The 16,325-nt window shown below is 36.4% G+C and overlaps 1 protein-coding gene across 1 annotated transcript in view; it reads right to left on the bottom strand.

Annotated features, from left to right (window-relative positions):
• Window positions 1-16,325, bottom strand: part of zgc:171482 (zinc finger protein) — a 58,232-nt gene that overhangs the window by 31,215 nt on the left and 10,692 nt on the right. The window contains exons 2-3 of the mRNA XM_055030086.1: window positions 9,476-9,592; window positions 4,960-5,052 (exon numbers count right to left, since the gene is read on the bottom strand). Coding sequence (XP_054886061.1) covers window positions 4,960-5,052; window positions 9,476-9,586 — 204 coding nt within the window. The 5' untranslated portion in view covers window positions 9,587-9,592. The remainder of the gene's footprint in view (window positions 1-4,959; window positions 5,053-9,475; window positions 9,593-16,325) is intronic.

The raw sequence follows: 16,325 nt of genomic DNA, 5'->3' as shown, positions 1-16,325 counted from the left end.
CACATTTCCAACATTGCTGATGTCTGAGGGAAAAGTGCTCACTCCATCCTTGCTCTAAGCAACCAAGTGGAGAAAAAAAATTAGTTGACATATTCACTGACTGATTTATCGATGTTATATGTAAATGACAGATAAATCCCAATAGCAGAAAATTATCTGCACTTTTTTGATGTTATGTTGCTTTAAAAAGTAAAAATTTCCATAGTTATATGGTATTCAATTCTGTGCCATTTCAGATACACTGTAGTTATCCGGAGGGGAAATGCTTTCTATCCCGTCTTGTTTTTAAACAGAGTTTTTCCTCTCATATCCCCCATTCCTTCATCTCTCCTCCCCCAAAGTCTCTCATGTGTACTTTATGCAACATTTCCTTCTCTTTTTATCCTTCCGTTCCTTCCTTCCACCTAAACCCTCGCTTACATTGTTTACTTCAAACCTCTCTGAACCAAAATCTTAGCTGAGGGAAATCAACTGGAGCAGCCCGTCCTCCTGTAGCATTTTTTTTTCTTATTTTTTTATTGGTTAGGGACAAAGATCTGAAGATGACACCATGCAGAAACTTGCAGGGGTCTCACCTGTCAAGACTCAGAGAAGAGTAAAAGATTCAGTGAGACAAATGGAAACCAAACCACAGTGAAGCATCTGATTGAAAAGACGAAATATGTCACACCAGGGATTTAGTGAAAGCAGGGGAAAAGTTTTTAAACAATTTCATGCATGTGTGGGTGACTGACAGTTGAATAATTGCCATCTCATTATGGCTGCCACTCTGCACAACCCCTTTAAACAATAAACAACATGCCTGACTCACTGTTTCCCTCTATCCTCTGCCTTTGCTGAAAGTCATCAACCTTTCCGAATTTTCCTGTTATTTTACCGTTGTTACCAGTCACACTTCAAACATCTATCGCAACTGATTTGCATGCAATCTAATTGTTGTGTGTGCTTGTATCAACATGCATGTATGCCTTCTTATCAGCTGTCTGACAGTGACGTCTGTATTGCGTACATATTTATTTTTTTGTTAGGGTGACTTCTTCCAACTCATGCAACTAACAATAGACTCTTAATTAGCAGTGTTTATCTTCTTTTCCTTCTGTTTTGTTTTTCTCAGCTCCTTCTTGATTCTCCCACCGTTCTGCGCCGGGTTGCTGTGGGAAGTCTTGCTAAATTTACATGTGAAGCAGTGCAGAGTTTGAGGAAGCGCTAAGGGCAAATTGAAAGGGATAACAGCACAAGCATCATAACACAAGAATAAAAGCTGAAGGGATAATGTGATATTTTTCACCCCCTGCAAAGGTAGAAAACTGCACAGATAAAATGAGAGGTTAAAGAAACCATCCCTTACATTTGCGAGCACCTTTACAACCTACTTTTTCTCCATCTTCTCTGTGACAAACACTTCCACTTTACACACAAACACAGAAAACCTTAAGGCATGGCATTTTACTCTGGCAGTTCATTGACTCTGAGGAAAACCTTTTCTGCTTCTCCCACCGGACAGCGGCGTGTCAATCAGAGCAAAAACAGAGACAGAGAGAGAAAAAAAACACACTTAGATGCAGCGGTGAGAAAATGTGTGTGAAAGTTCCCATGGGAGGGGAAAGATAAAATAGATGAAAGGAGAAAAGATTTTTTTTTTCCCAGACTGACTGAGTATTTCATCTCTGCTCATCTAATATCAGCTTCCCAGCTCTATCTGATACAATGAAGCACAAAGCACTAGCTGCAACACTCACACTGCATTACAGTATGGCAGATGATTGGTGTGTGCTTGTCTGATGACCTGTTTATATGCATTCACTGTCCCATATGAGGTGCAGGCCAGGATGGGCTGAGTCATGTCTTATTCACCTTGGGAGACAGATGGAGACGCAGGTGTCTATATTTCTGCACTGGGTGTCAGTGTAAGTGTAGAGCCCAAATATTTTGACAAATCATTTTATAAGTGTAATCTGGACAATTTTACTTCTATTAGAAACTATGTTAGAGTTTAATAGAGCCAAGGTAAGTATTAAACATCTGAACAGTGCTGAATCCAAGTGGAACTCAATTCCAGCTTAAAGACATCTTAAGTTCCCAATTTCATTTTGTCAAAACCTTTCTTGAACTTTTTCAGAAATGCTCTCTTTATGTGCCTTGAATATGGATAATACTGGATTCCAGTTTGCTTTATTTTCCATTTCCAATGATGGAAAAGCTTTAGGTACTCGTCTACCACTCATCAGTTTTCTGTTTATAAACGGACTTTTAGGCTCCCTCAATGCCATGATACCTGCATGCATTCGAAAGTTAGATAAAAAGCAGGAGTTGTCACTTTTTTCCATAAGAAAAACAACGTCAAAGCCAGAAAACAGACTCTCTAATGTTGAATTTGGCCTTTGAGTCGGAATGGCTTATTTGGTAAGGTGTTGGATGATTCCGAGAATAATAAAAGATAGTCATAGGTATGTGAACTAAAACCCACTTTAGTTCACATACCTATGGTATTTTCTGTATGTCACCTTAAAAGGACCTTGTATATTTTAAGGTTCGGTAAAAAGCAAATTCTTTTCCGTGCAGCTGGTAACTCTGAAAAACACGAGAAGACTATGTGCTTGTCAGCTGATAAGCATAAGTGTTTTCGTCTGAGTGCCTGTAAATAGATGTTTTAGTTTCTTTGAAGTCTTATTATTTTGCTCCTGCAGAAATTCTGAACACTTCAAAATAATCCAGTGTGAGTCATAGTTTTAAATATTAATTGTGTCAAATTTAGTGTCTAAACCTGTCTTTTAGTTATTATTATGAGTACATGAAGGTTTTCATTTGTGTATTTCTTTTTTAGATCTGGCAACCAAGACGGATGGAAAGTGGGTTCAAACCAGCAACACTGAGCCACTGCAGGATTGTAAGAAAAAAAACTTACAGCTAAAGTTATAGATTGTTTTAAAACTTTGGTCTGTCTGATGTCTGAAGAAAAAAGAGAAAAAGAGGAGTCCACTTACTGCCGAGTGCCCAACTTTAAACTAAATCCAGTTGATTGAGACAACTTTTTCTTCTGGAAGCACAGACTATGACAGAACTAAAATTTCTATCAACAATATTCTCCCAATCAAATTGCATGTAAGACTAATCACCTTTTCTAGGTTTTATTGCCCTAAATTCTAACAGATTAATGGAAATTTCTGCCTATATAACTCAGACATGCACTTAGTGTCACTTAGTCAATTTCTCTAAGTGTTTTCCATTCGTATCAGCAACCTGAGTTGTAGTGATCCGGTTAAGGGACCGTCAGACATCCACAAGCCTGTGCCAGAAGAGACAGTGCACCTGATAGGCTTAGATCAACCCTTGGCAGACTGAACCGCTGTTAAACCAGAGACCTCATTATCTTTCAAGCTAATAGAGATGGAGGTGGGGAAATGCATAAAAGGCTTAACCTGGTTTCAGGGAATGTTGCACAGATCTCAACAAGTAAGGCTGCTTTCCTCCTCTATTATGATTGCTTCTGTGCTTTGACTTTAATTGATATTGAGTGGTTGCAAAATTGTAATTTTTCTTTTGCAAACTCTTAGTTAATTAAAACCTCAGAGACAATGGAAAACTTAAATTTTTAAAAATGTACTTTTAAATTAGTTTTGTCAATTTCTAATTTCATTTGTCATTCTTAACGGATCTCTTTTTTACATTGAGATTCCTTGCCTTTCCACTTAATTGTTCTATTGATACAGTACTTGTAGTGACTTAATGTGTGTGACAGTGCGAGTAAACAAGGTCCAAATCAGCATGTTGGACCTTCAAATATTTAAATATGTATTGATCCATAAATACCTGATATGTGCATCTCAGATTTTAGACCAAATATATTTTAATTGTGGTTAAAATAGGATTACCAGTAAATATAATATTTTATGTGATAATGAATGTTTGGATGCACACGGAGGAAATAAATTATGTAAAACAATCACAGTCTACACAACTATAAACAGTGGGAGAAAAACAAAGACATCAGAGAATCTCATCTTATCGGGCAAGGGGGATACATTAAAATCTAGGGCAATATATCACAAGGGAATGTTTTTATCTCAACAAAGGCAATTGGTTTATAGCAGTAACTCTGCAGTACACTACTCTCTTTCTATTCTGGAGCAAAATCTGTCCTAATAATTTTGCTAATAAAAATAAAGACAATTCTATCTGGTATCTCCAACAATGGGAATATTGATAATTGCTTCAGCTCATTTAGTCAAAGTGTTACATTTTCTGACAAGAAAAAGAAAAAGTCAGTGATCTCTCCACGTTGACTAGCCTTCTATTCTGGCAAAATGTTTTGATTGTGGTATGAAGTTTTTTTTTTATTATTATTATTATTATCATTTCTTAAAAGCTGTTTCTCCAAAGCAGACACTGGAAATATTATTTTTGTTTATTTAACTTCATGACACATGGGCCATTCCAAATAACTGGCACACATTGTGGAGTTGTACATTTTCTTGTAGGACTCTCAATACATAATAATGGCTGCACATTTAAACAAGCACCAAAATACCTTCTATGCCTCATGTTTGATGTGCAACAATTTGCTACAAATGCAAATGCAACCTCAGCGATGGCCATAGTTGCAAAAGATGCAAATCATGCCATTTCCAGGGCAAATTCACACAGGAGGACTGGAATAATAGAATGACCTCTTTAGAAAAGGGCTGCAATTGTCAGATATAGGACTTGTCAGATTTTCTACTCAATCTTACAAAACATGCTCAGGAATATTTATAAGGAAGAGCAAACACTTTCCTACAGCAGTTATGGTCTCCAACTGTAGATGGTCAGTGTAGATTTTTGCCATTTAGAAAAAAAATATAAAAAGGAAATTCCTTCTATAAACTCCTTCTACTTTGATTTGAAAAAAATATATTCATATTAAATTAGTAAAACAGAAAAAGACTAATAAATATACACTAACATTAAGTATGAGCTTACTGGGTTATCTGGCCTCAGTCTTTTGGAAGGTGGTCCTCCATCTTCAGGGTGAAGCATGTAGAACAGACGCACCTTGTTAGCGTGTTTCTTACTCTGCAAGAAAGACAGAAAGTAAAAAATCTGAAGACAGTCCACAACCACCACTCCATCTCGCCATGTCTCTCCATGCTTTTAGTTTAGAGGGTTTTCTGCCAACAAAGGTTTAGAGTTGGAACGCATTAATTCTTTCACCAAATTTGTGGTTGCATGCCACAACCACAAATTTTTATATATTTCAGTTAGACCTTTTGTGACATAGACCAGCACAAAGTAGCACATAACAAAATCTGAAGAAAAAGCATGCTGAAAACAGTGGTATGCTTATAAAGCAGGGATAGGTTGTAAATCAGTAACACTGTTCTATCCACCATCTGAAAATGAAAAGAATATGGCACGATTGCAAAGCCAGAGAGACTCGAACATTCATCTAAAATGTTAGTTTGGGATAGGAGGGTGCTAATCCGAGAAGCATCCAAGAGGCCTATGGGAAAGCTGGGGAAGCTGGAGAGACCTATAGCTCATGAATCTGTTTGAAACGTCAAACTGGTCTGGTCAGATGAGACTAAAATTAAACATTTTGCATGACAGGCAAGAGGCTATGGGGAAAAATAATGCACATCTTCCTGAAAAGAGCACAGTGACAAATAGTGAGAGCATCATGCTATAGGGATACATGTTTCAACAGACATGCAATCCTGAAGGGAAATTAGTTAGAGGCAGCAAAACACTTGATAATTAGGAGGAGGTTCACCAGTTTTATCTCAGGAACAGACAGCCAGAACTCTGCGTCCAAAGGCAGTCCTGTAAGACCGGTATCCTGCATGTTCTAGTTCTCTCTTCTTCATACAGCAGTCCACTTACATTAAACACCGCCTTTTCAATTTAAATCGGCCAATCAAACTCCAGCTCTTATCCCTGCTCTTTCTGTAAAAGAGCTGAGTTTAAGGCGGGCCTCCTCTTTAGCAGGTTTCCAAGATGGCTGCCACAGAAGACACCCACAAGACAACAAACATTTCAACCACACATACAAAAGGTTAATTTACACACAGTAAAACTAAAATGAAAGAAATCCCATTGCTTCTTAATAGTCATGCAAAGCTTTTTGAGATGTAATACTGATACAACAAGCTGAATTTGCAGAGAAATGTGGTTTTATAAAGTATCAACTGAGAAGACCTCAGTACAAATGTAAGTGGGCCACTTTGCAGCATTTTACTTTTATCTAATATGGTGTAATAGTGTAAACTATGTATTAATTTGATAGTATATGTAGCTAGTTGATGAATTGGTGTGTTATTTTGATGCCAGTTAGCCGTTTTGTACTATTTTGTAATTTAACGACTGATTATTTAATGGCCTTTTATTATAATACTAATAGAAGGTCTTCTGAAAAGTAGACCACATTAAAACAAAGTGAGCATGTTTAGGTGCAAGTAACTACTATGCTCATGTAATCTATAAAATGCTAGCAAAAATATGTTAAAGTCTGTGGTTGTAATGAGACGAAATGCAAAGAAGCTCAAGAGGAATGGTGTTTTTGTAGCACACTGTGATAAATTGCAATCAGCTTCCTAAGAGATAATTACAATATTAAGAAGGAGATTAGGGAGTTGGACATTTCTTCACCTGCAAATTCACACTTTCTATTGCTGAGAGAAGTGAGAAAAGAGTTTAGGGCCAACATGTGATAATTATGGCAACAACAACAATGTCATAGTTACCTATAAATATGAAACCCAACAAAAAGGAAAAAATAAAAATTCAACAAATGTATTAGATATGTTAATGTGACATCTACTGTGATTGTTTTGAGTGCAAAATATTTTTTTATTTGTTCCCTACCTATTTAGAGCGTTCTCCTAATGCAATCGCTTCCTGTGTCATATGGGTTTAAAATATAAAGACTATAAGCAATAATGAGTGCAGAAATATTTATATGAAAAGACAGTGAGCTGTCCTTGTAGCTGCTAGCTGTCACTTCAATAACGAGCAATGGAAATAACCGGACAAACTGCAGGGCAGAGATGTGTAAATGTGAACGTGATCAGACATCTCAGGCAAAGTCAGGCCTTCATTTCCAATCTCTATATAAAACCTAGGATTGTCTCTAATCTCTATGGACTGCTGCTGTTTCAGAGCTACAAAGAGAAACAGGATAAAAAGCTGAGATACAAATAAAGATTTCAAGCATCTAAATCAAACATGTATAGCAGTTGGAAGCTGATGGGACATGTTCTACTGAGGCTAATGTTCTAGTGAAGCAAGACGATTATCACGGCTGAAAAGCATACAAAGAAGGCAATTGGGAAACTGTGATAAGACTTGCACTTGCACTTGTAGCCCATCAGCTTATATTGGATCTTTTCCCCCCCAGCAGAAGAATTCCTCCTCAGCCTCACTTGACACATGGCTGTTAATGCGTTTTGTAAGGGGGTATATGCACGTTTTCGAGTGTCTTGAGAGTATACTGTGCGTTTATAGGTATATAAATGGCTGTGTTTGTGATGGCTCAGGGAGCTGGACTGTAAAAGCTGGACCTTGAGTTGGTAGGCTACCCTGCAATGACCCTCAGTGCTCGCTGCTCTAATGGACGATGCATGTTTCTTTTCTCTCCTTTTCCTGTGTTGTTGTGTCAAATCAAGTGGATGGAGACAGAGGAGAGGGCTGCTAAAAGGAAAAAAAGGCATTTTGTGATGGTGAGTTTTGTATACATGCAACATACAGCACATATAAAGATCAGAGTCAAGATGATGATCATCAGAAACATGTCTTCATATGTGTTTCAGGTGGTCAAAAACACATATGTGAAGACATAGCTTTGACATTTTGACACTTTGCAAGTTTCAATGTTTTTCTCTTTCATTTCGAAGAGTTCTTTCAGCTACAAGACCCCCATTTACTTAGGCCTAATTTTTGTTTGTATGAAAGAAAATTGGTTGTTTTGCACGTCAAGGAAACATACTTCTTATTTGATCTTTATTTGAAATTTAAGATCTGTTGACTGAAATGAGTTGAATAAAGTCTACATAAGTCAAGTCTTTAAGTTACAAACAAAGAATTTTGTTAGTTTTTGCTGTTTCTCTCTCAAATAATAACAGTATGTTTGCCTATTTGGCACATAAAACAGAAAACAGATGCAGAAACAAAATGTAAATTCACATGTGCACGTTGTTTGTGTCATGCGCAAGTCCCTCCTGCAGCACTACAACCAATTAAAATGCAAGCAATTGTGAGATTTTTTTTTTTCTTTTTTTGTAGCAGAACACAGGTAATGAAGTTTCCCAGCACACAACAAGAAATAAGGGAAACTTGCTCCACTATGCATAGAAGTAGGAGAAAACTTGTTCAGGGAACATAAATATAGATATGTGAAATTAAACATGTAATTACGCTGCATTGTTTAACCCTTTAATGGACAGCACTTTATAGGCTAAATCCTCTTCTCCAGATGCCTGACTTAAACCTGCCTCCTTACTCACTGTAGTTTTAAATGCCTTAAATAAATTGATTTTGCTTCTGGCATAAGTTTGGTGAAGCTAAATGTTCAATAATTTATTCCACTATATTTTCACGACCTTTCCCTTCCTGAACCCCCAGCACCTTGAGAAGAGCTATTGGCCACACTCAACCTGATCTAAGCAATTTTATTATTCACTTAGGTTACTGGTTTGACATTAAAATAGATTTAAACATTCTAAGATTCTAAATGTTACAAAAAAAATCTGTGGCGGGGTGAATAATGCTTTCACAATACTGCAATGTACCAAAATCACCTGCCTTCAAGTGATTTCTTGCCTTGTCTTTTTGATCCATTGACCTCTGCAGAGATCTTTTATAAAGGCCGATTCCGACAACATGGTGTGACTCATCTTGTCCTCTATATCTAACGCCTGCTTTGATTTTGTCAGGCTTAAAAAATCAAGGTCAGAAATAGATTGTCATTGAATGAGAATAAAGCATATACACCTGTGAGCAGACAGATGCACACACACGCAAGCACACGCACGCACACAGTCATTGTCCTTGCTTAAGTCTCTCAAAAAAGCCACTCATTCTCATTAGTCCACTTTTTAAATTCTAATCCTGCCATATATAATCAACATTGACCTCAGTGCTTCGCACAGAATCAAGAACGCCCTGATAAACAAACAGATGCACTCGCATATAGATTCAGATTACCTAATTTAAAGACTGATTATTTAATGGCCTTTCATTATAATACTAATAGAAGGTCTGCTGAAAAGTAGACCACATTAAAACAAAGCGAGCAAGTAACTACCATATTCATGTAATCCGATGTATAATGGATGAGCACAGTGATGAATGGCACAAGCACAAATTGGTACAAATAAAGCAGATGCATTGCAGGAATCAGAAATAAAAAAGTAGTAGTAATCATATAGACAGTTTTTGCTTTAGACCATCCTACTTTTAATTCCTCTGAAAAATAACTCTGAAACTGAAGACACAAGCTCACCTCATAGTGAGCGGTGCGCTGGGACTCGGAGATGAGCTGAGCATTGCAGATGTTGCAATAGCTCTCTGTGAATAAACCTCCATCCACGACGCCCGCAGACTTCATCTTCATCTGAACCTGCATGAACACACACAGCCAACCAGAACGAAAATTAATATACAGTATTAAAATGCACGATCGAATCAAATGTGAGGCAACATTGCAATTTGTGTGGAAGCTGTTTAAGCATGAATATTTCTCCACCTATAAACTGTTTTTCCTCAAAGTTACTAATTAATCACACAAGTTCAGCCTTAAACATGTTGATCCTATCCATCAGATTATCTTCTAGTGGGTCACTTTGGCTGTGGCTTTAAAAACAGTAGCCAGAGGCTCAGGCTTTGGTTTTACATTTTGTTGAGCAAAACATTATATTTTTTTTGTTGACTTTGTGTCAAACTCCTGTCAATAAACTCAGGACATGGAAAAACAGAAAATATTTTTTGAACACTCCTATAAACTGCAATCATTTCAGAATAGAACAATTTTTAGGAAGAAATTTAATTAAAAAAATTATCATTTAAAAATATATTTTTAATATAGTATTGATATTTAGAAATGCTAAGTATTTTGAGTTGTTATTTTTATATATATTTTTGCAGTGTATGAAACAGGTCTGTCTTGTAAATGAAACAATGAGTCTCAAAAGATTTTTCATATATATATACATATATATATATATGGTTTACTTTAGTTAGTCGACTTTCATTTGCCACATAAAACCCCTGAGAGTGAAGTAAACTCTAAATCAATGTTGCTCTAAACAATAATAATTTATAAAGGTGAGCAAGTTTATTTTAGTCTGGTCTGAATCTCAGTAACATACTGAACTACTAAGAGTTAATTTCATAGGGGCACACCAATGTAATTTACATTTGCATGATTTGTGTTGTACTTGTGTGATGTTTAAGTCGTCTGTACTTAATTACCTTCCAAAGAATTCTAACAATGTAACTCGATAAATTAAACTTGAATGTTTTGACTAATTCATCTCCATCTGAGGAGAAGACTGCATAAAAGGAAATAAATATAACTTCAGATATAACTTAACTGTTTATACAAATCCACACAAATGCTTTGTGGTGGAATGGGTTGCTCTGTTGCCTCATTGATTTGTCTCGGGTTTGAAATTTGTTCTAATACATATTGGTTTTCTCTGGTCCTCTAGTCTTGCAAATAATGATATAATGGCATTTCTGGTATATTACTAAGATTTCTTTGTTTTATTTTTCTTAAAAAGAGTGAAAATGTAGCCTTTTGTTGCAGTAAACACATTGATATTGGTTTTATTTATATATTCATGACACTGAATGCCACACTGATGGAAGTGCAGTGTTTGCATCAGGGCTGTTCACTGATGATGTGCTGCAAACAAACATCAGACGCTGAGCACACAGTTTTTCATTCCTGTATAAATATCAGACCTTAGTTATCATTGTGAAAAAGGATGCTCTCCTGCAGCGATCTGTGTTACTGATGCTCTACAGAAGCCTCTGACAGAAGATGATACATGGTGTTATAGCAGCTTGATAAGGAGTGTGCTCATGGTTGTCCATTATGTTCTTTATTTGATGTAAAAAATCTTTCCACAGTCATTTCCAGAGGGTCCAGAGCATCCGGTTTATTTGCCAATTTTTGCGCATTACAATCAATGGAAGAGATGGTTTGAACTTTCTCTCCCTGTCTGTTATATTAGGTCCTGTTTCAGGTTCATGGCACCTCTTTAATGTTAATCAGCTACCCCAAGTTGTAAAACACTTTGTTGATATTGTTATTATTTTAAGTATAAAGAGATTGTTTGAACTAGAAATAAGACAAAATATTTGTTAGCGTTGGCAAACTTACACAACTTCATCGCACCTTGTTGCAGAAATGTGATAGAGTTTAAACACAGTTCCTAACCCCTTTGATTGACTGAAAGTACTACAAAGTGGCTACAAAGTAGAAGAAATGTGAACTAGTTTTGAACTAAAATCAACAAAATTCTTTAGAAAAAAGTTTCTAAAATGTCTTAAAGGCTCAAATGTGAGAGAAACTCTTTTAGCAAATAAAACAATGAAGACCCGAGCGATCCGCTGGGAAACATTACTGTGGGGTCTTAATAAGTGGGCAGCTGTGTTTTTCTTTATTTTTATCCTGGGTAATGTTATAAAGAAGGGTTTAGTGGTGCACTCTGGGATCTTGTGTTCAATTTTCCATTTTCTTCATTATGTGTCCCCTTGAGGCACCGCTCTGACTGGACTGGGGTGAGTAATGAGTCTTTAGGGAATGATTCAGAAACATCAGCTATCAAACGGCGTGGGGTTCATTCAACAGGGAAGCAACAGCAGAGGTTTAACAAGGGTAAAGTGTTTAGAAGCTCAAAACACACGGAAGTTTTCAGGTCAGTTTTCACTGTGATGTATTCTTCTGAATAGCAGTGTGTGACAAATCCAAATTTTTGTGATTTTAAGTCTTCTTCTGCATCACAGGTCTGGTGTGTAATTAATGTACACTGATGTATTTGCTTGTTCATGCGCACACACTCACTGCTTAAAATCACATTTGTTATCATCCATCTGCTCTCTTCTGTTTAGTCGACCTTCAACCTTTCAATTACCACCAGACACGGTGGACAAATGCATCCTTCATTATTTTTCATCACCCGTTTAAACTTTAGAGTGTCATGTTTATACAACAGAATAAAAAAAAAAGGAAATGCATTTGATCTAGAGCAGGACACCTCTGCATGTTACTCTGCAGATGTAGATGTTTATGAGGTATATTTTTATATCTGGAAAGGCATAGATGAGGAGCTGAAAAGATGCTTCATCCTTAGAAAATGTCACATTATTACCTCCATATTGAAGTGCCCTATAAGGCATTAAATAAGAGATTATATTCAGAACTGACACACTAAATTTGCCTCAGAATATGCCACGCGCCTAAATGTTGCAGCGATAAAAAGACCTTGCAATACCCGCGGACGTCAGCCAGACTGACACGATTCTATCTTTTAATCTTTAGGCTAATTAAAAGTGAGTGTGATGCAAGGCATATCTATATCTTTATAATATCTCTATTACCTTTGATTATTGGACACAAGATGGGAAATGTAGACTAATTAATAGAGCCAATCTGTTGGGGAGATTAATGGAATGCCATGCCCAACGAAGAGAAAAGATAGAAAGATAGAGTGTGGGGAACATAATGAAGAAGATAAAAGGAAAGATGGTGTAGAGGAATGGGGGAGAGCAAACCCAGTGCATATGTGTCTTACATGGATTCAACCTCATTTAAACTATGTATAGCAATAATTATAGAACAATAAATAATAAAAGTTGGATCAACAGGAGGAGGTCAGTTTAGTTTAGTTCATTTCACTGTGAAGGTGTTTGGTAGCGATGTAATCGTTCCCGAAGCAGTCTCTTTCAGGAATAGACATTTTACATCGGTGTGTTCAAAATCTGTTGTTTCCTCATAATTTAAAGAGAAGGTCCATTCAAAATCTGAGTAATAAAAAGGCTGTCTTGTGTCTGCAGTTTCTGCTGAAGATGGAAGCAAAAATAAATAAATCCAGAAATTCTCACACCAGAAAATATACTTTAAAGAAAATAATTAATGCAAGTCTGTATCATCTTGCTCTGGTCCAAGAAGAAGTCATGTACAAACCATCATTTTTGATTTAAGACAGTTCAAGGTACCTTCTATTTTGTAGTTTGAGAGACAAATAACTCCTTACTGAAGCGAAAAAATAAATCAAATTCACAATGATATTACCTATGCTCATAAAAGACTTTTGGTGCAACACTATATATTGTATTTATTGTCATCGGTGGTGTTACAGTATCTCGAAGAGCCAGATCTTACAAAATTGCATGATAGTGTTTATTGTCATTAGCAAAGACTATCTCCAGTGGCTGTCAGCATGTGACCTTCTCTGGTGAAATATAAACCGGCAGTTCTGAAACCTGGCACTTGAAGGCATGTTGAGAAGGTAATCCACTCATTTGAATCTGGTGTGCCGGAGTCATCAAAGATAAAGGAGAGTGGATTCTTAGAAACAGGATTGAGATCCACTGCTCTAAGCAATTATCATGAGCCCTGGATATAGAGGTGAATTATTTAAGCTTCACACTGTACACTGGAGACGATTACTAAGGAAGGAGTTCTTGAGATATTGTTAACAACCTCTGAACAATCTGTGTTTGGACATTTCAGTTGCTTATGTGGTGTGAAGAACACATGTAGATTTGGAAAGAATAAGCACCGCTACATGTGGGCTATTCAAACCTGGACTACAATATTTAAAATCCATGGTTTGTTCAAGTTCAAGATATGCTGTTTTAATTTCAAATAATACAGAAACTGAATGCTGGCTTCAAAAAGGTTTTCCTGCTTTCACACCCCACAGCTAAGTGGAAATGCTGCACATGCCCATTGTCTTCCAATCCACAAAGCTTAATTTCTGATGTTAGAACAACTGTTTCCAATCCCAATAGATTCTAAACCAATCCCACATTTGGGAAAAGGAGGGATTTTGTGCCACTAGAGACATGGTGTAAATCCTGGAAATACATGAGAAGTTTTGCATTTTGCAGACACTGCTGTGTGATTTTTTTCCCCCCCTCTGTAGAGATCTTTCATAAAACAGTCACTGAATCTAAGGCAGTTAATTTGGGATTAGCACTCTGGTTTTGGTACCAGAGTGCTAATCCCAAATTAGCACTCTGGTAATTTGGGATTAGCTGGGAAACATTACTGTGGGGTCATCCCCAGCCAATCAGCCAATCCCCAAGCTGATTGGCTGATGTTTATCATCAGCCAATCAGCTTGGGGATGTCTAATCTTGGACTACCCTTTGAAAATATCTGGTCATAGATCAGCCCCTTATTTTTAATACTGCCTTAACATCATTAGCAAGGGAGGTTAAGGGGCTGTATATGAAGATGCAATAAGATGTAAATATTCAGGATGCTAATTAGCTGTTTTTACTGGGGGAATTACATGCAAGATAGCTGTATTAAATTTGAAGTTATTGGATTCTCCTTAACCGAGCATCTGGCTTTTCCTACTGGAATTCCAATGTCAGGAAAGCTGTTGACTTTTCCAACTCGATTTAGAAATTATTGATCCAAATTATTTGACTTTATTAGTCTACTTTTTAAAGATGGTAACCTTAAAGAATTTTCTGTAATAATTTTGAGAACCACGAAATTAATTAGTTGAAATTTAATGACAAAATTAATAGAATGAGAATTAAAACTCTCATTCTACGACATTGCTTAATTTCACAGGATGAATGTATTTCTACAACCCAAAGAAACACAGATGATGACATCATCTGTGTAACATAGACAATTAAACCTTGAATAATTCTTCTCAGCTTTTAAAAATGTAGACTTGAATTATTTTTATTATGCACAAAATAAATGGGCACATTAAAATATTAAATTTTTTGCTACAGTAGAAGTAATTTATTCTCTGCAAATGGCCTGTACTTGCACAGCGCTTTATCTACTCCACAAGATCCCCGAAGTGCCTCACACTACAAAGACTAGGACATGAATTAAAACACATATTGAAATAGCAACTTTTTGGACATATACTGACAAGCAGCACTGAATTGGCAGGGGAGAAAATCAGTTGCCTTTTGTTAAACTTACATTGTTAGTTTTGCTTTCCTGAAAATCTAGCAGACTGTAAATTATTTGTGTGTAAGAAAGAACATACTTTAAAATTTATAAACATTATAAACGATGAAAGTGTGGGCATCACCATCATGCAAATAAAAACAACCCCATAGCATACTCTTTTATGTCAATATATTTTTTAATAATTCTGTCTAACTACAATGAAATTTGTGTTACATCAACTGTGTCATGATCATGTGGGAGTACCAGTGAAATTAACAAAACCAAACCTATGAGAAAATACAATTTTGTATATTGTAAGAATGTGGTGGTTAACAGTATTGTTTAAAACAATGAGCTCTCTGCTTTTGTTTCTGTTTATAGTGCAAATGGGCTTAGATGAGAGTTCCTGAATCTGAAATTGTATTTCATACAGCCTGAAGTGCTTGCCTGAGGCTATCAGCTCCTAAAGGTGGTGCAGTTGAAGTAAAAATGAAGTAACTTTTCTCTTTGGGGAGGGCTGTTGCTTTCCTCCTGCTTTTCTGAAACAATTTGCAACATAGAAAGATGTGTGTGTGCTGAGGGCTTTCTACTCTAATGCAGTCAGAAGCTAGACTCAGGCACTCCAAGAAAGAGTTTTTAGTCACTCTCATGCTACACATTTTCTCAATGCAGTAAAAAAATAAACAATTCCAAACTGGTAATTTGGACCTGGGGAAGAAAAACATTTACTCGGCACCAGAGGTCTACAACCTGTACAATCCAACAAGCCAAAAAGCAAAGTCCAACGTGACGACTCCTCCAGTCCACTAGTTTTTTTTGTCTTTTAGTGTCATTGATAGTCCTGGTTGGAATAGCTGGTGCTGCTTGTTGTTTACAAATCCCTGTTTTTTGGTCTTGATGTCCTCCACAAAAATAAATATGTATGTAAAAGTAGGCTATTTTTGCATTTAGAAACTATCGTGATTATTATTTTCTCACGTGTATTGCCACATTTCCACACAATAGGATTTATAAGGAAGTAAAAGAGAAGAGTAAATTATATGTAAAATGTTATAATTTGTTGCTACATTTCTAAACTTATGCAAAATGTTTATTGTTTTTGCAATGTTTTAAAAATATATTCAGTGTTGTTTCCATGTTAATTTATAATCAACAACAATCCTTCAAAAATGGATTTTCCATTATTACATTCCATT

Source organism: Poeciliopsis prolifica, unplaced genomic scaffold (assembly GCF_027474105.1).
Source record: "Poeciliopsis prolifica strain line A6 unplaced genomic scaffold, Auburn_PproV2 SCAFFOLD005, whole genome shotgun sequence".
Classification (NCBI taxonomy): domain Eukaryota; kingdom Metazoa; phylum Chordata; class Actinopteri; order Cyprinodontiformes; family Poeciliidae; genus Poeciliopsis; species Poeciliopsis prolifica.
The sequence above is the reverse complement of the archived record's forward strand: the minus strand, read 5'-3'. Positions and strand labels throughout refer to the sequence as shown.